We start from the raw sequence: 20,235 nt of genomic DNA on the forward strand, positions 1-20,235 counted from the left end.
CATTATGTGCCTTTAATCAGACTCTAAATTGGAAACTAAAACCTCTAATTTTCTCCGTTGGACATTAACTACCATTCAAAACCTACTTTAAAAAATGAGAGGGAAAACCTACCATTCAATTCATACACCAGGTCAGTAGGACTAGTAGAGGGCGAAACCAATTCCTTATATCGTATCGTCAACCATCTACCTTCACAATCCTAATCACTCCAATCCACCATCTCAAACGCCTTCGTCTCCATTCGTGTTCAACCAGATGATGAAAGCCAATCTCGTCTGCCACCTTGGAGTTTCCGGTGCAACCCCCGAAGGACATAAACCATTGACGACGACCAAGGAAGCTTGCAGTCCCGGAACAAGGTATGCTTCTTCTGCCGAATCAAATTACTTCCTACATATAAACCTTTCCATGCAATCTCAGCAATAATCATCATATCCAAAGTATATAAAACTAACACAGACTGCACATTTCCGCATCTCATTCAAAAATACAAATGTCCGAAAATACTGATCGATCCCGAGTTCGTGAAATAGAACAAACTAACACACTTTACCTTCCAATCATACATAAAACACTGTTTTTTTCAGCCCCCTTTCCAATCAACAAAGCAACACCAGTCAGTCTGATTCAACACAATCAAAATAAAAGATCACGATTCTTACATATTTGACAATCCTTTAAAGGGCGTTTCTTTTCAACAAAGCTACCATCCCTTGCTAAGAACCAACACTCAGTATCCAATAAAGCTGCTTCTCAAAGCCCATAGTGGTCACCTTTTCCGCCTCTTTCCAATACTTCGTTCTCCCCATTCGGTAGATAAGCATTTCAAAGTTGTGTACTGTAAGTCTGTTCTTCGTTTTCTATCATCGGATGTTTCTCCATCATCTCAGCGAATCGGGTGATATTGTGTGATCCCACGCTTTGGAGGCAACTTCCTCAAAATGAAAAGGACCAAAGAAGAGGGCAATATCTCCACCAACTGCAAAGAACGTGCAAGGCCGCAAGAAATTTTAAAGGCAAAGAATTGAAGATCCAATGAAGTTTATGGGGGCAAAAAAGGATGGTTAGCCAACAAAAATTATAAACCAGATGCTTACCAGGTAATATATAAAGTTTAGAACCGGGTGACTCAAAACATCAAGGTCAGCAGCTTGATCGAATGCGTTGAAGCACATCTGTAGCACAAGAGAAGAATAATGGATGCTTAAGTGAGGAAACAATAAAGCAGATGCAACAATTCAGCTGTGGCTTCAACATCCAATCCAAATTTGGTCGTGTACTTGTGCACACACATGATATGTACCATCTATGTGATTTTGATTGTAAAACTTCGACCTACTTAAAAACATCAAACTTCCTCAAGTTCAAGGATTAGTAGGTGGAATCCAAAAAAATTCAAGCACTTACCATTATGCATCTGACAAGGAAACATGCAAAACATATGGTTGTCACATAGCCAACCTGTCAAAGTCAAAAGACACAAAACAAAACGAAAGTGAGTACATCTGCGATGAGAACTTACGGGTCCTCAAAACAATCTTGTTCAAGTCTTTACCTCCTGCAGCTTCTTCCGTCGTCCTTTTGATTCTACAGGAAATCTCTGCAACATCAAGAAGAGTCTGCCAGCAACAACAGCATTAGAACATTGCCCAAATAATCAGTGGATAGGTAAAATTAACTATAGCCTGCACAAGATACTAATCTTCTGAAAGTAATGACATTCCATCACATTAAGGGGATGGTGCAACACAGACATTTCATCGCTCACCCATCTTACAGGTGCCCAAAAAATATCATTCAAACATCATGAGAGCCATACCTCCCTAAACGACAAAAACCTTGAAGACTAACAAAGTATAGAGGGAGTGAGGGAGAAGTAGAACCGTTTTTTCTAGTATAGAGGGAGTGAGGGACAAAGAATTCAGTGGCAGCTGCACATAAGTAACACAAAAGGCAAAATGACAACTTTCTATGGATCCATCAAGTATGATGCATTTATGAAACTATAATTGTTCAAGAAGCCTCAGTATAGTGCTTATTTGTTTCAATTATTTGCTCTTCTGGGCAAGAAAACATTGGCAGGAACATCATATCTATTGAACTTCAGCCACAGCTTCCATGCATCTTAAATGTCCTGATGTGTGATGTTGGTCATGTAGAGCCAAACACGGTATGAATTTGATTCAAACAAGTAAAGTTATGTGGAGGTAAGTGAATTCCAGTTTTTTCTTTTTGTTACAATTTTGCAAGTTAGATGTTTCATATGTCCAAAAACCAGCAGCAAACAACCAAATGCAGAGCAATTACCTTCCACCATATAGAAGAAACCCAAGGGCTGCGAATAATGACACACCTGCAGAATGTGTCTTAGAATAACAGATTATCAAGATAAACTACATATCTTCAAAACCTATACGTGCTCAGTGAAAAAAATACCTGCAAAGAACATCTTAGATAAGGTGAGCAGAACTGGGATAGGCTTCCACCATAATATCAACCACATAGCAATCTGTAACAAGTAAACCAAAACAAAAATACTATTAGATGATATCAGTAGCATTCCCAACATGTAAACAAGCAACTCCCAGGTACTTCACGCTACAAACCATCAATATACATAGAAGTATAGAACTACGCAGAAACATACTACATAGGTGTACTACAATAAGCATAATCAGTACCATATCAACTATAATGAATATCCAAAAAGTAGTCAATGGTCCTACTTCAGACTGGTACCCCTAACCACTCTGAAACAATCCCCAAATTATTACTATAATTTCTGAAATTTTGAATTCAAGTAGTCAATGTTCCTAATTCAAACAGGTACCCCAAAACGCTCTCTCCACTGTTCAGTGAAACAATCCCCAAACTATTTACTATAAATTCTGAAATTTTGAATTCATCAAGACCAATATTTTGATGTATTTTCAGAGTTTCAACTCAACTTATACATAGGTGGAAATGAGAAGAAACTGTTTTTGACATAATGGGTGGCAAACATGAAAGCTTAACCTAGCAAGACTTTGCAAGAGTGAGAACATGATAGGGTGGAATGACAGTAATTCTCTACATATTGAGGTTTGGATATCAGTGGTTAAGCATAGATTTCATGCAAACGGGTGAGTAGGAGCTTAAAATGATATATGTGTGCGCATGGGTGTGTGTCCACAAAGAGAGTGAGGAAGATGATCATCATTTGCATGATGTCAGAGAGAGAGAGAGAGAGAGAGAGAGAGAGATGATTCCGTGATAGAATATGCAAGTATAGAAAAAGGGAAGGAATGGAAAGTGCTTCAACTTTAATTTTATTTCCCTTTAAGGAAAATAAAAATACAGCATGATTTAGTTCACCTTTCCATCTTCCAAAATAATCTTGAAGTTAGGTGGAATAATATTAGTATAATGCGAAGACACTTAGTTAATGAATTCATTAGCAAGGACCTTGAGCAAAGGTCAATTCCAAATAATATGCACGTACACATAGGAGCAGTTCTCTTGCTTTTATAACATTATATAACATGTCAAAAGAGAAGGAGACGGCAGGGAAAAGGGAACACACCCTATTGATGCTATATCTAAATCATCCCATTCTTTTCCCTCCCATGCAAAAAAAAGCATATAACGGAAAGATATGGATCTGATTGTAAACCTAATTATCCAGCATAAATGAGTTATATATTCCGAGCCAGCATGATATTTAACAAAACCACACCCTTTGGGTGCTTCCAGTCAACTGTAGGTCAAAGCATAAACTGTGCACACATAACAAAACCATTACCCTGCTACCTTTTATTTACTTTTTTGCATTTTACAATATCTAATAAAAAAACTCGATAAACCCCTTGGGTGCTTCCAGTCAACATAAGCTAAACCATAAAGAAATTCTAAAACCCTAACATGCTACTCCTGTTGAATATCGTTTATCCTTCCAAACTTAGTAACTTTATCTAAATTACTTTACCTTCTCTGAGCCCTTAGAACCCATTGAACATATCTATCAGTTTTAATTGCTTGATTGTCATCGGGTTGCACCTATATTTCATCAAAATACACTAACAAAAAGTTCTTAGGAATCATATTCATGAAGGGGATCTTGTGTAAATATAAAGAAGGTTTCTTCAGAAACTCTTCAACAGCACTGTTTACAGGGTCAGGGTCCTACATATAATCAAAAAATTCTACATACACGTGAATAAAAGAAATAAACAAACAAATATGGCAAAAAGAAAGATTAAGATGAACGTAATGCTCTATTCAGAACCCTGACTTGCTTCCATGTTGAAGAATCCAACTCCAAAAGCTCCCCTTTATGGGGACTTAAAGTGAAACAGTTGAGTATAAATTTCACCTGAATCACATAAACCACAGCATTGACAGTCAAGAAGCTTGGCCTCAGTCCATCTGTAGAAACAGTGCGTGCCTGTTCAATTTACACATAAGGGTTGTAATCAAACCACTTTAATCCAAAACCACCCGCACAAAGGAAATCATATACATGGAGCACTTGTAACCTGATAGTAAATTTCAGCCCAGAAAAGAACCAAGAGCGCATAGGTAGTGAAGAAGGCAAGACTCGGCATATCGAGCAAGATATGTCGGACAATCTGCCAAGAAAAAACAAATTAACTTAGCAGCTATTAAGAACAACTAAAATTAAGAAAATGGCACCGACGATAGAATTCAACCTCTGGATGCAGCTTCTGCACTTGCCGGCGGAACACAAACACTGCTGATCGAACTACAAGAATATCAAAAAGAGATAAATAAGTAAACATTTGCACACAACGCATAATCATGAATGCAAATAAAATCCCGAAACTGAACCAGCCACGATAAATAAGATACAAACCTCCATTGACAACAAAATTAAGAAAGTGGAATACTTTCTGCGTGGTCCAACCGTACTCCGGCACTCTCAATTGTATCCGAATCAATTGAACCTGGTATTGAATAAATACACCAAATTAACATATAAATCTTCACCAAATTTCTACATTCATCTTGAAAGTAATAAATTTCTACATTAATCTTGAAATTAATAACAGTACACGATAGAATTAAACATAAACACACACACAACTCCAAAGTGCTCGTATCTTTTCCTTCAAATTCGAAGCAACCAAATGAAAACTACAAATCCTAGCATTAAAGATTCAGAATTCAGCTCGACAAATTAAAATCGTCACTTACAGATAACAGATGTATAAATATATACATACATATATACAAATAAATAAAGATATACATAGAGATTGAGATAAATACCAGGGCAACGATAGCGACGAGACCGTAGAGAATAGCAAGGGCATGAAATATGCGGTCTTGCCAAATAGGGGAGGCATTGATGTCGTGCCACCAACTCGATGCGTCTCTCAGGTTGTACGCTATCACCGCCGACTCCATCACCCCGACTCCGCCGCCGCCGCCGCTACGAGCCATTCGAACCTCCACCAATGCCTACTTTTTTATGTAGTTTGTTTTTACCAATTTATTGCTAATATTAATACGTAAATATACAATTATCACTCACTTTTCTGAATCCTAAAACCGAAGAGGTTGTCGAGAATTGAGAAACGATACTGCAATCGCCCCGCGAGAAAGCGAAGAAGAAAGAGAGAAGGAACCAATCAAAATCCAAACCAATTTAAATTCAATCGCCAACTCTTTTTTCTTCTTTATTTTCCTTTTCTTTTATTTTTTTTACTCTCGTGAAACTGAAAATTACAAAACGGCCGGCAAAAATGGGAGAATCCGAGCCCGAAGCGGAGGTGTGGGTTGTTGGGCTTTTTACATTTATGGGCTTGGTGCTGTTGCTTCTCCAACTTTGATTTATTAGGCCCTTATCTATCTTTTCAATCGTTTTACACGCGTGACGCGTACGCTCGTCCTGCCGAAACGCCAGATTGTAGACGCTTGCGGGATTGCCACCTCCATCCTGAACGGCCATTTAACATCTTATGATACTTATCCAATGCTATTTTACGAAGCATCCTCTTCGAATCTATTTTGTGAGAATTTTCTCCTGATCTAGAATTTTATGGATTTCTACATTTTAACCGTTCATCATACGTTGTGTCACATCCCGTCCTAGGGGATCACTTCCCAGACCCGCTCCACTACCGTAGCACAATATTGTCCGCTTTGGGCCCCGACCACACCCTCACGGTTTTGTTTCTGGGACTCACACGAGAACTTCCCAATGGGTCACCCATCCTAGGAGTGTTCTCGTGCGCTACTTGCTTAACTTCGGAGTTCCCATGGAACTCGAAACCAGTGATCTCCCAAAAAGCTTCTTATCAAATACTATTTTACAGAGCATCCTCTTCGAATCTATTTTGTGAGGATTTTCTCCTGATCTAGAATTTTATGGATTTCTACATTCTAACTGTTCATCATACGTTGTGTCACATCCCGCCCTGGGGGGACCACTTCCCAAGCCCGTTCCACCACGGTAGCATGATATTGTCCGCTTTGGGCCCCGATCACACCCTCACGGTTTTGTTTCTGGGAACTCACACGAGAACTTCCCAATGGGTCACCCATCCTGGAAGTGTTCTCGTGCGCTACTCGCTTAACTTCGAAGTTCCCATGAAACTCGAAACCAGTGAGCTCCCAAAAGGCCTCGTGCTAGGTAGGGATGAGAATATACATATAAGGATCACTCCCCTGGGCGACATAGGATGTCACAATCCACCCCGCTTAGGGGCCCAACGTCCTCGTCGGCACACCACGCCCAGGGTTAGGCTCTAATTCTAAATTGTCACATCCCAGCCCGGGAGGACCACTTTCTGAGCCCGCTTCACCATCGTAGCACGATATTGTCCGCTTTGGGCACCAACCACGCCCTCACGATTTTGTTTCTGGGAATTCACACGAGAACTTCCCAATGGATCACCCATCCTGGGAATGTTCTCATGCGCTACTCGCTTAACTTCGGAGTTCTCATGGAACCCGAAACTAGTGAGTTCCCAAAAGGCCTCGTGCTAGATAGGGATGAGAATATACATATAAGGATCACTCCCTTGGGCGATGTGGGATGTCACACGTTGTGCAGTCATTTTTCGTCATATATTATTTGTGTTTAATTTTAAAGAAAAAAAATCAAATGATTTCCTATCGTATGGTACACGATAAATGACTAAGATATGAAGATTCTCACAAAGTGAATCCGGATGGGATCCAATCCATATTATAGCATCTTTAGATTTCAAAATGTTTATGCTAGCATTAACAGTATAAAAATGTAATAATATTTTAATTGATAAACGAAATTTAACATGAATCGACAGTGTTCACATTTTTGCCAGATTTAAAGCACTTCATAACTTCATCTTTTATAATTAATTATTAAATGTTATATCCTTTTAATTCTATTATTATTTTTGTTTTAAAACATTTATTATAATTGTTTTATGTAATAGTAATTAAACATACGCATTGAATAACAAAACATTAAAAGATGTTAAAATGTCATTGTCTAATTTCAAGTTTATGTTTAAGATTTTACATTTATTTTAAACTACTTTAAAATAACCAAAACGAATACACTGTTTTCTTTCTCATTTCGTTCCTTCTCATCCTCGTACCAAGTAAGTTTAAGTTAAGTGCCCCTACATGGGTACATTTAGGCTACTTCGGTAGAATTGGACGATAGAACCAAATATGTATTAAAGTATGATAGTCGCGTTTAAGCTTTATGTCACGCACATTTTGGAACAAATTGACACTAAAATTAAAGTTTATACCTCAAATAATGATAAAAATGGTCAAACCCAACATTCTAAGTTTGACCGTCCAGGTAGTACCAAATGAGTAAATGAAGTTTTGGGGGGCATGTGGCCAACTGACGGATTTTGAACGGTCAAAAGAGTAGAAGAAGTCCAATTGGTGTTATTGTCACACTAAATTTCAGCTTGTCATCTAAAGTATGTTTGCATATCATCAATTCAATGCATACACAACTCACCAAGTGAAAACCTTTGTGTTGTTTCATGTCTTGAAAACTTGGTTTCGGGCACATTATTGCATATACTATATAACTTTTAAATGGTTTTACTCATTGCAAGGTCATTTGGCTCGACGAATAAGGTGACACACATGTTAGCTAGATTGGGTTTAACTCTCGATACTCCGATAGCTTGGTTCGAGGAATCTCCTAATGTAATAATAGACCTTTTAATTGAAGATAGTAATCATATGTAACCTCTCATGGTGCGGAATACTTTTTTTCCCTTCATCCATGTTAAATCCCCGACAAAGTTTTTATCGATGACCACTGTATACACCTATTTTGTTTTTCGTATTTCAATCTTCTATCAATGAGTATCGTACATTTACTAAAAAAATCTCATTTTTCTTGAAAATGTAATGTTTCTTATTTAAATGCATTCAAAAATTGTAGAAAGGGTTGATTTGACACACAACTAATCAATATTGATACTATCTGGAATCTAATTTAATTCGGTGCGATGTGAACTTTTACATTCTTTAACAAAAAAATCATGAATTGATAAATTGTAAGTCCATTAAAGACCCGTCATCCGCACAATATTTCTCACAAAGTAACGAGGACCGTATGTATTTGGAGACCGATCATCTAACTGTAAACACCAACAGTAGTGCAAAGTAAAACTTGTTCTAATCAATTAACCCTACCGAGCATCTTTTGCTTGCGACGGTGTCTATCAAGCCATAAAAAAAAAACAAGATCTCTTCTGCATTGGGATCCTGGGGGAGACACAAGGCCCATCCCACGCCCAAATTATAATAAATAAAAAATAGAGCATCCAATGTCTCCTGGTCCCTAAATTAGTGAGTTCTTTTTCTATTTTTCGCTACAGTAGTTTTTATGGAATTTTAACGAAAAACTATCGGTACTATTTATTTTAACAAAAAATTATATTTTTATATTAAAGAGTCAATATTGGTACTATTTATTTTATCTTTTATTTTATTCTTATCGTTAAAATTTAAAATTTTCGATTTTTTTTATTACTTTTGCTTAGATTTTATTTCTTGTGTTGTGTCAAAAACCAAATAGAGCAGCAGAGGGTAGAGAAGCTAAAAGTGGACTATTTTCAGCGGGTCCAAAGCCTTTACGTTGTCTGCAAGAATCAATAGTTTCCTGAAAAAGTGAAAGACCGACTGACCGCGACCTGACTTTCCTTCCTTCCTTCCCCCACTCACTGCAGTCTGTGTACTACCCTCAGTCACTCTCTGCAACTCGCAAGGTCCTCAAAACAGGCAAAAGCAAGCTCACCCACCCACGCATTCATTCATTCATTCTAGAGAGAGAGAGAGAGAGAGAGAGAGAGAGAGAGAGAGAACGATTGAGTGAAATTCTACATCAACACATTGAGTTGCATGATATTATCACCCCCAATTTCCATGGATTACGAAAGGATCCAAAAACCTCAGGTGCCTCTCTCTCTCTCTCTCTCCTTTTTTTTTTTCAGCACAATCAATGTGTTCGTTTTTTTTAACTTTTTACTTCTCACATTCCATCGTTTTCAAATTTATAGTGCAAAATCCAACATTTCATTATCTTATCTCAAAAACCCATCATTTTTCACGAATTTGCTTCAAAGATTTTAGCTTTCTCATTTCTTGGGTACAAAAACAAAGACCCATTTTTGGGTTTATCGGATTGCTTATTGGGGATTTGAAAGTGCAGGTGGGAGGTGGGGGATTTTCACCAGGGAAGCTGAGGAGTATGCTACTGGGAGTGGAGAAGAAGAGGAAGGAAAAGGAGGATTCTGAATCTGCTTTCACTCTGAGATCTCAGCCTCCTGACTGTGATGATCAAACTGGTTAGCTCTTAATTTTTCCCTTTTTTAATTAATCAGTGATTATTTGAATCTTAGATTTCTTAGTCTCTGAATTAAAGCTACTGGGTCAGTGGCGATTCCGGTTTAGTAGAAAGTAGTCAAATTTCGTATTCTATCGGGAAACAAACAGAAAGTAGTCAACGATTGCTTGATGCATTTGTACCAACCTAACTAAACTTAAAACTTTGTCATTTCAGTTGGGTTGCTGCGAAAAAAAAATAAAAAATTGATGTTCTTACCCTTTTGACTGGATTCTTGCAGGGGGTGGTGGTTCTGATGACTGTAAAGATGTAGATGTTGTGAGTGTTCTTCCCAAATGCTCGACTTCGAATGCTGCCGACTCATTAGGCCCGAAGATGGCTAGTGACCGGCGATTGAAGGATAGCACATTAGTCAATTCAAGAATTAGGAACCAAGAAGACCCTTCATTAGATTATGATAGTGGGCATGATGCAATGGGTGTGTCCTCATCCATATTTGAGTTTCAGAAGGCAGAGCGTGCCCCACAAAGGGTGCCTCTTGCGCCGTTCTCCAAACCAGCACCGTCCAAATGGGATGATGCTCAGAAATGGATAGCAAGCCCAACTTCAAACCGGCCAAAGATGGGGCAGGCTCAAATGCAGGTTGGGCAAGGAGTTGGATCGCGAAAGGCTGGTAGCTTTGGTTATGGGAGTAAACAATTGAGCACAAAGGTTGTTGTTGAAGTTCCAGATCAAAAAGTAGATATTTTTGAAGAACCAGATACGAAGCGAATTGACACAAATCAATCTAAGATGGAAAGTGGAGGGCAGAAGTGTGTAAGTTGGGAGCCTGATCCATATCCCATTGCCGATTCATATGGCAAATCAGTGCTCATGGTTGAGAACTCTGTCGGAGAGTCAGCAAGTAAGAATTTGGTTTTCTTGTTTTGTTCAGTTGAGATTCTTGTTTCATGACTGCATCATTATTTATAGAATAAGATTTTCAGCACTATAAATCAAGCTAATCCTAGCGGGAATTTCACTTGGTTCAGTGTTCTAGAATGTTTTTTTACACTTTCGGTCGCACAGATCTTCGATACAACTTTTTGATACATTACCATTTTTTTATTGAAATCCATGCTTACTAGGAACTGAGTCGGTTTCCACCATGTCCTTACTGGAGTCTGGTGTGGGAAATTATTTGAAGAACGATGGGTTTGTTCTTGTGTTATATCATATCGTTAAGTGAGGCCTACCAGAAAGTAACTGCTTTTATAATTGTTTATAACACTCACCGATCTTCCTGCCTTCTCGTAAATTAACTTTACAAAGTGAGCTTTATGCTACAATTTGGAACTAACTAGCTGCACAATTTGCATATGATTTTCGCAGTCAATCTTAGCCAGCATGATTCTTCTACAGCGTTTCATGGAACAACAACATTTATTCCTCCTCCTTCAACCGCAAGATCTGTCTCAATGAGAGATATGGGTACAGAGATGACGCCTATTGCTAGCCAGGAACCCTCCAGGACTGGAACTCCAGTGGGGGCAACAACACCGATTCGCAGTCCTACTAATTCAAGGCCATCAACTCCTAGCAGAGCTGCGCAAGCTTCATCTCCAATCAACCAGAATCCTAACAAGGAGTTGTCTGAAAAGGAGTTACAAATGAAAACTAGGAGAGAGATAATGGTTCTTGGGACACAGTTGGGTAAGATGAACATCGCTGCTTGGGCTAGCAAGGAGGAGGATAAGGGTGCATCCACGTCACAGAAAACTACACCAGAAGAACAACCGGGGAAAAGCATTGTTGAGACACGTGCAGCAGCATGGGAAGAAGCTGAGAAAGCCAAGTATATGGCTAGGTTAATTCACATCCCCTTCTTTTGTGTCTTTTTTGTACAGTATCCATCTCTTACCACTGTAACTGGATTGTTAGATAATGACACTCGATTTTTAGGGACAATTGTTATTTATGCTGCATTTTCAAATTGTGGAATGATCATGTGTCCATGACTGCAATTATCCAGGTTCAAGCGTGAAGAGATGAAAATACAAGCTTGGGAAAATCATCAGAAAGCAAAAACAGAAGCTGAGATGAGGAAAATCGAGGTACTTATAGTAGCTTTCTGTTGGAGATCTTCTTGTTGTGGCAGCCATTCTCTATTGCTAATCTTGTATTATATTTTCTCTTTTCATTATGTTTAAGAAAATATTATCAAGTAATATCCAAACTTCCGTTAGACAACAAGATAATAGCCAAATTAGGTCACCCGTGTTGGATTAATCTCTAAAATTGTAAGATTATAGCTAACCTGGAACATTAAGACTGACCATGCTAAACTGCAAGACATTGGCTCCTGATGAAGAGTTCCACTCTCTACGGCTTCTTCGGTTCTTCCCCTAAATTCCTTGAGTACCTGCTTATTGTGACATAATGCAATGTGGACGTGTTGTGTAAGAACTTTAGGTCTTTCTTTTCATAACTAAAAAATGTGAACAGTAGGCCAGCCTTCTATCTGGTTGAGTTTTTCGGGCCGCCTAGTTATTTATGACATATATCTTGTTAATTGTTTACTTATTTGTTCAAATACGTATAATAAGTGTTGAGTATCGAAAACATAGAAAACCCTCAACTTCAGATACTTATAAGCAAAACTTTGAACTTCTAATCTATGAATTCCCTTGGAACCTATGCAGTTTATTGAAACTAACATTTGTTGCTTCCAGGTAGAGGTTGAAAGGATAAGAGGACGCGCTAATGGCAAGCTTATGAATAAGTTGGCAGCTGCAAGACATAAGGCTCAAGAAAAGCGAGCAGCAGCGGAGGCCAGGAGAAACCGGCAAGCAGCGAAAACAGAACATCAAGCAGAGTACATTCGCAAAACCGGTCGCATCCCGTCCTCGTTTTGGTGTTGGGGTTGGTGCTCTTGATATTGGAACCACATTCTGCAAATGTATGTCCATGTTAATGTAAAAACCTAAAAACTTGATTTGGCTTAACCTATGAAAGTCGGAAAGTAAAGTACTCAAGTGTAATTATCGTCAACATGGCGAAGGGGTAATGCTTGCTTAAAATATTTTGTTTGTTCTTTCCACCTAAGAAGAGTAATATTGGTCTTTCACATTCTGTTTTACGAATGTGGATTCTGATTAAAAAAGGACTTTCCACCAATTCACCGAGTTTGGGATCCTGATCGTTCAAATTTGATCTAACGATTACAAACATGAAGTCTTTTTAAAGTTGTTGGATTAAAATTGCAGAGTCTGCATTTCGAACTTGATGGATTTGGTGAAAAGGAATCCGGTCATTATAAAAATGGTTTTCACAGTGGTTGTGGGACCCAGGAAGGGATAAAAAGGTAAACAGCCAGTTTACGATTTATTACTTGCCTTCCGAAGTGAACCAAACACAAACGAAACAACTTTGCCAAACAAAAACTTAAGTATCTATGTCACAAAATAACAAACACGGATGTCACCTAAGGTACTTACCAAAATAATTACAATGACATGACTGTCTCCTTGGCTTGGCTGGAATTAAAATTATTTCGATTTTTAATTTTTTATGCGTTTGCAAAATATGAGTATTAGGGTTGTTTTGATTTTTGACTTACCTTAGAATATGCGGGATAAAAAAAATATGTAGATTTCACATGAAGTTTAGTGATCCAATAAGTAAAACGATCATAAACTGCATTATTTAACTATCACGGGGTAACCAGTACTTGGGAACGAATTCTATATCCATATTTTGCGTGACACATCCTGATTTAATTCTTGGCGCTGATGAATCACATGATGATGTATAGGAGGAGGCTGAAATGCCTCTATGAGTCCTCCATGCCCCTTCAGGGTGGACTGTTATGGTGATGTTATTAGCTGGTTCATTTTTTGAAGGAAAAAAAATTGCATTGTTTAAGGAGAGTATTTGAATTATGATTACTTGGCATACACATAACACATTTAAATTTACTCCATAATATGAGTATTCGAATTATCTTTTTCATTATTTTGGACTTTCCATTTGCTTACATATGAGTATGACATTCTACACATTTACCTATGGAATAAAAAAAAAAATTGTGGCTATCACGTTAGGGTTTAAAATCGATAACTTATTTGCACTTAGACTAATATTAGAAGACTAATAAATTCGATTCTCATTTTCACTTGACAATTAATAATTTTTTTCTTTCTAAATAAGTAAACACGTTACTCTTTATGTACACAATTTCTATTCATAACTTCAACTATTTCAAATACATAAACATATGCAAACGAAATCGGAAAGTGTCCTCTTAGGTCTATAAAAAATAGTGGGTGTGGTGAGAAATATGTGCAATATAAAGGACCCCAATATAAACACCCTATTGCAAATTTTATCATACTATCAATTTTTTATTTCTTTTAAATAAATAAAAAAAACCAGGGCTTAGCTTACATCCTCATCATCATATCATACCCCCAAACACTTCCTCGTTCGCTCAATCTCTCTCTCTTTCTCAGATCTTTGTGGCGGCTCTTCTTCAAGATTGGATCGGCCTCTCCCTTTCTCTCTCTCTCCCTATCTTGGAATCGATCTGATTCCGTCACGGTCCGCCGGCGTCTCAACCCAATAGTCGCCATGGTAGTCGGCGCACAACCGCAGCCGCAACCACAACAGCAGCAGCAGCAGCTACAACAGAAGCCGCCGCAGCAACCGGAAACTTCGGCTGAAGAGGAGGCCTTGAAGAGGAACACCGATTGCGTCTACTTTCTCGCCTCGCCTCTTACCTGCAAAAAGGTTTGCCCTTTGTCTTGATTTGAGTTTTGTTCTGGGTATCTTCGCTTTCAATTTTAGGGTTTTAGGTTTTCGTTTCTGGTAAGATCTTTTTGGGATGGGCCGAAATTGTGGTGTAATTTCGGCTATAAGTTTCAGATTTACGTTTTTTCATGCATTGGAATTAGGGTTTCTGGATATGTTTGATGCAATGAATTTCTTTAGGTTAAAGTATGTTCCTTTGGGTAATCTTGATTTTCCTATAGTCTTAAAGAAAATGATAAAACGATTGTCTCAAATTCATTTGTATAGCGCAAGGCCTTATATGTTAAATTGCTGCTAGAATATGTATGTGATAAGTTTCAATGTTAGAATCAATCATGGTTTCGAGACCTTGAAATCTCGATGAGCTTGCTTTAAGGGCTGATTTAATTAATCTATGAGAAGCCTGATTTCGAGCGAATTTATGTTAGAACATGGTTCTTGCAGCTCAAAATTAATCCCCTTTTAAATAGTTTGGCGCGTGTTACATTTTTTCATTAGCCTGCTTGATTGCATCGTCTCTGTTACTTTTGATTCTGAGCTGGGAAAAGTTAGTTTGTTACATAATATGGAGTGTACTTCAGTCTCTTTATGTCACAGGGTATGCTGTATTTTTTATTTATTTGTTTTTTTTTTTCACTTTAGTTTTTGGTGGTTATCATTCGTTACGTGGCTTAGTGGATTCCTTTGTTTGTTACTAACATACCATCAGTACTAGTACTGGTTTGATTTCCATCGTGCTAACTTCATTGATGCCCTATTGACAGGGAAGTGAATGTGAATACAGACACAGTGAGTATGCCCGGGTCAACCCCAGGGATTGCTGGTACTGGTTGAATGGCAGTTGCTTGAATTTGAAATGCGCGTTTAGGCATCCAGTAAGTCTCTTCTCTCTCTTATTTTATTTCATGTTTAAACCTGTATAAGAACGTTCCTTCTTGCCTGTTACCCACCGCTACTTTTATCTGACATTGTTTCTGACCATCTATTTTTCCTGTACAGCCGCTTGATGGCTTGTTAGGAAGCCCGGCAGCAAATTCTGCTGGACCTTCTTTGCCTCTATCACATCCTGTGGCTACGCCTACAACGCCTGCAACTCATGCTGCTTATAACCCAAGTAAACAAGCAGTCCCCTGTATTTTCTTCCAAAAGGGGCAATGTTTAAAGGGTGACAGATGTGCCTTCTCTCATGGACCAAATCCTATGGCTAGTAGTAAAGTTCTACAGACACCAGCTGCTGCCCACGGTACTGAGCCTTCAGGTCTTAAGAAGGCTTTCGGTGGCCTTCAAAAGTGCACTCAAGAGTTGAAGGTTCCCAAGGTAAGTGCCACGAAGTCTGTTGGAGTGCCTCCTGAAGCCAAACCTGCTCCAAAAATTCCGACTGCTCCAATTAGAAATGGAGTTAGCATTGAGAGGAATGTACCATCAACTAAAGCATTGGATGATGAGGCTCTCAGATACAAGGCAACAAGTGTTCCGCCTGTTATCAACGGAGGCTCTACAAGTCAGGCCAATCATTTGCTTCAGGCTCATGTTTCAGACTATCATGGTTTTCAAAATGGGAAGGATGCTGATGAGCATTTGAGGGAGTCTTCTCCTGGATTTGATGTTCTTGTAGATGATGAGCACGGAGATTCTGATTACTACCACGGCGAAGAACGGTTTGGCAGAACAAGAGGTCATGAGGGAAGGAACTTGAATTCTGTGAACGAATATGATTTGGACCGTCCCGTTGATTACACATCAATGGCTGATGTCGATCAAGAAAGGTTTTGTGACCCATATGACCCTTATGATCGCATGCAAGGGCAGTACGCATGGGACCAGCATAGGGTTTCATCTGAGAGACAATTAGTGGGTCCTGCTCGTCTTGAGAGGAGGGGTTATCGCAAATCTGAGAGTCCGGAGAACATTGATGAGTTAGATCTGCGACATCGTTTATCCAAGCATAGGAGGGTAAACGGTCTGAGATCCATTGTCAGCCATGATTATGCAGTAGACGGCCATGTTGAGGAGCGGAACAACCGTCCTCGTAGGGATTCACAGCAGTTGCCCCCACACGAGGGCTCCCGTATTAGTCGTCTTCATGGTAGAATAAAGATTCCAGACGGGTCTTCTCCCGTCAATGGTAGTGACTTGCGCCAAGAAAGGGAAGTTGACAGAGCTAGAAGTAGAGGCAGATTGTCACCAGGGAGGCCACAGATATCCTCCCACCAAGGAAGGCTTCGAGACAGAATAAAAGGAAGGGTGGAAGAGGACTACGCTAATGAGAGGAGAAATTTTGGCGCTTCTCGTGTTAGGGGAGATATAATGGATGATCGAGGTGATGACTTTTCTCGTCCAAAGCGTCTTCCAGAGCTGAAAGTTGTGAAAGATGCAGAAAATAAGGAGCAATCTTACCTTGGAAAACGGAAAAGTGTGATGGATAATTATCAACAAGCGGAAGGTGATCTTTCATTTGAAGGGCCAAAGCCTCTCAGTGAAATTCTGAAGAGGAAGAGAGAAGCTGAAGCAGCAGCTTCTGGAAGCAGGAAATCATCTGCCCACAATAAACGAGGCAATAATCAGAGAGAAAGCAGGGAGAGCGATCAAGGCGACTCCCAGACTGCGGTTACAGAGGTGAATAACAGTCTGCCCACTGCGGCGAAGGAAGAGCCCAAGTTTGCAACGGCTGATGCGGTTGGAACTGAAGATGAGAAAATTGACGTGGTTCATGGTCAGTCTTCAGAAGGACATGAGGCTGGAGAGGTCGAGGCTGAAGAGGGTATGATTTATGAGGAGGAAAACGAAATCGAAGGTGAAGATCAGAGGGAAGGAGAGTATGATTACGAGCAGGGGGACGAGGGTGACTATAATTATGAAGGTGAAAATGCAGAGGGCGAAGAGGAATACCTGGAAGAAGATGAAGACGGTGATGACTTTGCTAAGAAGATTGGTGTCGTGTTTTCGTGATTGGGCGAAGGGAAAGATGGAAAAGCAACGGAACGAGCATGACGGCTCTTCCATAAATAGTGTGGAGGACTTTCCAAACCTAATTTAGCAGAATTAGGGATTAGCAGGCCTTTTTGCCCTCTGTTATGACAATCCAAACATTTTCGTTCTACGTACATTCTGATTTAATGGGATTTTTTCCCCTTTTGCTTGAGGCATTTTGCTGTGCTTGTTTGTTGTCTTGCGTGGGTTGACAACTTATTTTTTTGGGTGAACGGGGATTACAACCCAGTGAGAGCTGATCTAATTCAAACGGAAGGTTCATCAAATACAAGAACACCGATATCCATATTATAATTCCAGTCAGCCAACTGATCTGTAAATTTTGAGATTACAAGGGATCGAGCAAATTTTGACCTATTTTAGCAAATATAAACCAGGTGGTGTTATGCAGCACTTTAATTGCTTCTTCAACATTGTTACACACATACTTAAACAGAGCAATTTGACTCGCTCTGAGATCCTGAACCTCATCCATGTAAACAAAATCCATTTGATCACGCACAAAATCCATTTGGTCAGACAACAAGTGATTCACAACACCAGATGACAAGGAGTACAACTTCATGAGCAACAAACTCTCGCTGACCTGTGAATTCTCAACATATCTTGTACCATCAGAAGCGTCACCAGCTAAGTCACTCTCAACGTCAGTGTTGCCTTGATCCTTAAACCCGGGGGGTGGGGGGTTTGTGGGGGCGGGAAGGAACTTCCAAATCACTAATAATAAGTATATGACATGAATCTAATAACTTACTCGAAACTCCACGTTGATGTCCACTGGGTATTGTTTGACTTGGAAAACTACTTCGAAAAGGGCATGTAAGAACCCAGGGTAAGCCTGACTGAAGGCCACGTCAAGTTCAACGTCAGTCAAAGACAATTAAAAAAACAAAAGGAAAAATATTAAACAAAATTTAAAAGTTTAAAGTTCAACAACAAACAACACATGTAAAATCCAAAAGACCATAGAGCTCCAAGTGTAGCAAAATCTTTTCGGATGTCATAATTTGAAGTATCAGTGCAAGTCAATTCAAAAGCTTTGTTGTTGTATATGATGGAATCAACAGAAATATCAATACAATAGTAGTGCTTGAATAGGCCCCTATACAAATAAATAAACAATTCACAATTTACACAAAACTACACAAACAAACCATCAAACACAGAAAAAAAATTACCTAACTATGGATTTAATAGAATGCATTCCATTGTGCCTACGGCTTAATTCGTCCAATGAAAAAAATTGCACTGAAATATTCTATTTTCAATAAATAAACCCACAAAAGAACAAATATAGAAAAGAATACCTCCTGTGGAAAAGAGGTCTCGCTGATGCTGGGAAGTTGGTTCGAACGCGGGTATCTCAGTGGAACGAGTTGGTGGTGAAAACGGTGAGGACCGGTAGAACTTAGGGTTTGGGTTTGGATAAAATTACAAGGACGAAGCTTCAGATGATCGAGAAGACCTCGGCAGGGATTGCTGCGATTGTTAAGCAATCGTACTATCATTGCCATTTTCTTTCCGATTGCTTCGATTTTTTTTTTTTTTCTTCAGATTTTCTATCTTTATGTAATCTTAATAATTTTTTAGATAGGATTTTGAGTAACGCGTGTTGCTAAAGTGAGTAACTCTCCAGATTTTAATCTCAATAACTTTTTAGATAGGATTTTGAGTGACACATGTCGCTAAAGTGAGTAACTCTCTAGATTTCTTATTTTTATTTAATCTTTATAATTTTTCGAATAGGATTTCAAGTGTCACGTATTGAGATGTAATTGATTCTGCAAATTTTAGATAAAATTTTTATCTACATAACACTTCTTATCTTCAGCTTTCAATGTTGTAGGAATAGTGTAGGTATTTATAGGAAAAAAAAAATTAGAATTTTTTTTTAAAATTTGTCTAAAAAAAAAATTCAAATTCCAATGATAACATGACAGAAACATGAAGTTAACTAGCTGTTGCTAGTTGGCATCATGCTGACGCCAGGTAGCCGTTGACATTCAAATGGGCTGAGCTGGAGGATTGCAAAATGTTAAGCTTGACATTCTGGCGTTGAAAGGCTAGTTGGTTGGTTGGAAATGGCCAGCCCACTAGCTTGATTTGGGGTTTGTGCCTAATGGGGCCCACAAATCCTTTGACCTAACTCTTAGTTGAAGACGATTTTCATGTCATTTTGAATTATTTTTAATCCTATAATCCTTTAGCCAGATTGCTTGAGGATGATCTTCTAGCATATAGATGGTGCCGACCTCGAGTAGCTCCATCTATTTGCAATCCTTTGCCTTTTTAACTTTATTATTTAATATTGTAACTCTGGCTGGAAGATGGAAGATGACTTTGGCTGGCCATGGTCAGATTGTTATAAATCATTGCAATCAAGCAGATTACTTGTTTGTTTGGTTCAAAACAGAAAATTACAGTGACGAAATGAAGAAAATATTACATGTCATATCATACTTCCATCCTCTCAACGCCACATTCTGAGCAAAACTTGGAGGTTTGTCTTTAGAACCACACATTCGTCGCATAACTTGACTGGATGGTATAATGGCATGAAAACACACACCACACTACAAAATTGTATAATTGTAAAATACAAAACCGCTTATAAACGAAATAATTTAAAATTAGCATTAGTTAA

General features: G+C 38.8%; 3 protein-coding genes and 1 long non-coding RNA gene across 5 annotated transcripts; 2 read left to right on the forward strand and 2 right to left on the reverse strand.

The window, feature by feature from the left end:
- Nucleotides 1-158: 158 nt before the first annotated feature.
- LOC137730750 (uncharacterized) lies at nucleotides 159-12,891 on the forward strand. Of its 2 annotated transcripts, none has more exons than XM_088687407.1 (6): nucleotides 159-360; nucleotides 9,678-9,813; nucleotides 10,093-10,716; nucleotides 11,184-11,658; nucleotides 11,824-11,905; nucleotides 12,524-12,891. In XM_088687407.1, the coding sequence occupies exons 2-6, from the start codon at nucleotides 9,717-9,719 to the stop codon at nucleotides 12,725-12,727; spliced, it is 1,482 nt and encodes a 493-aa protein (XP_088543533.1). In that variant the 5' UTR covers nucleotides 159-360; nucleotides 9,678-9,716; the 3' UTR covers nucleotides 12,728-12,891. The 2 variants fall into 2 exon arrangements, with proteins under 2 accessions (XP_088543533.1, XP_068325811.1); XM_068469710.2 differs by lacking the exon at nucleotides 159-360 and adding an exon at nucleotides 9,045-9,421.
- On the reverse strand, nucleotides 447-5,733 carry LOC137730748 (protein TOM THREE HOMOLOG 1). Its single transcript, XM_068469708.2, has 11 exons — nucleotides 5,270-5,733; nucleotides 4,854-4,944; nucleotides 4,690-4,742; nucleotides 4,516-4,608; nucleotides 4,353-4,424; nucleotides 2,438-2,510; nucleotides 2,309-2,354; nucleotides 1,557-1,620; nucleotides 1,409-1,462; nucleotides 1,099-1,176; nucleotides 447-980 (listed from the first exon to the last, which is right to left on the reverse strand). The coding sequence occupies exons 1-11, from the start codon at nucleotides 5,441-5,443 to the stop codon at nucleotides 888-890; spliced, it is 891 nt and encodes a 296-aa protein (XP_068325809.1). The 5' UTR covers nucleotides 5,444-5,733; the 3' UTR covers nucleotides 447-887.
- Nucleotides 12,892-14,057: 1,166 nt separating the features above from the next.
- On the forward strand, nucleotides 14,058-17,746 carry LOC137730888 (zinc finger CCCH domain-containing protein 17). The gene is made up of 3 exons (XM_068469888.2): nucleotides 14,058-14,579; nucleotides 15,365-15,475; nucleotides 15,600-17,746. The coding sequence occupies exons 1-3, from the start codon at nucleotides 14,421-14,423 to the stop codon at nucleotides 17,547-17,549; spliced, it is 2,220 nt and encodes a 739-aa protein (XP_068325989.1). The 5' UTR covers nucleotides 14,058-14,420; the 3' UTR covers nucleotides 17,550-17,746.
- LOC148689789 (uncharacterized) lies at nucleotides 15,763-19,105 on the reverse strand. The gene is made up of 2 exons (XR_015957822.1): nucleotides 18,899-19,105; nucleotides 15,763-18,433 (listed from the first exon to the last, which is right to left on the reverse strand). It is a non-coding gene; the product is annotated as an uncharacterized LOC148689789 (long non-coding RNA).
- Between the last annotated feature and the right edge of the window lie 1,130 nt (nucleotides 19,106-20,235).

The sequence above is a fragment of the Pyrus communis genome, chromosome 16 (genome assembly GCF_041283825.1).
Source record: "Pyrus communis isolate YQ-2024b chromosome 16, ASM4128382v1, whole genome shotgun sequence".
Taxonomy (NCBI): Eukaryota; Viridiplantae; Streptophyta; class Magnoliopsida; order Rosales; family Rosaceae; genus Pyrus; species Pyrus communis.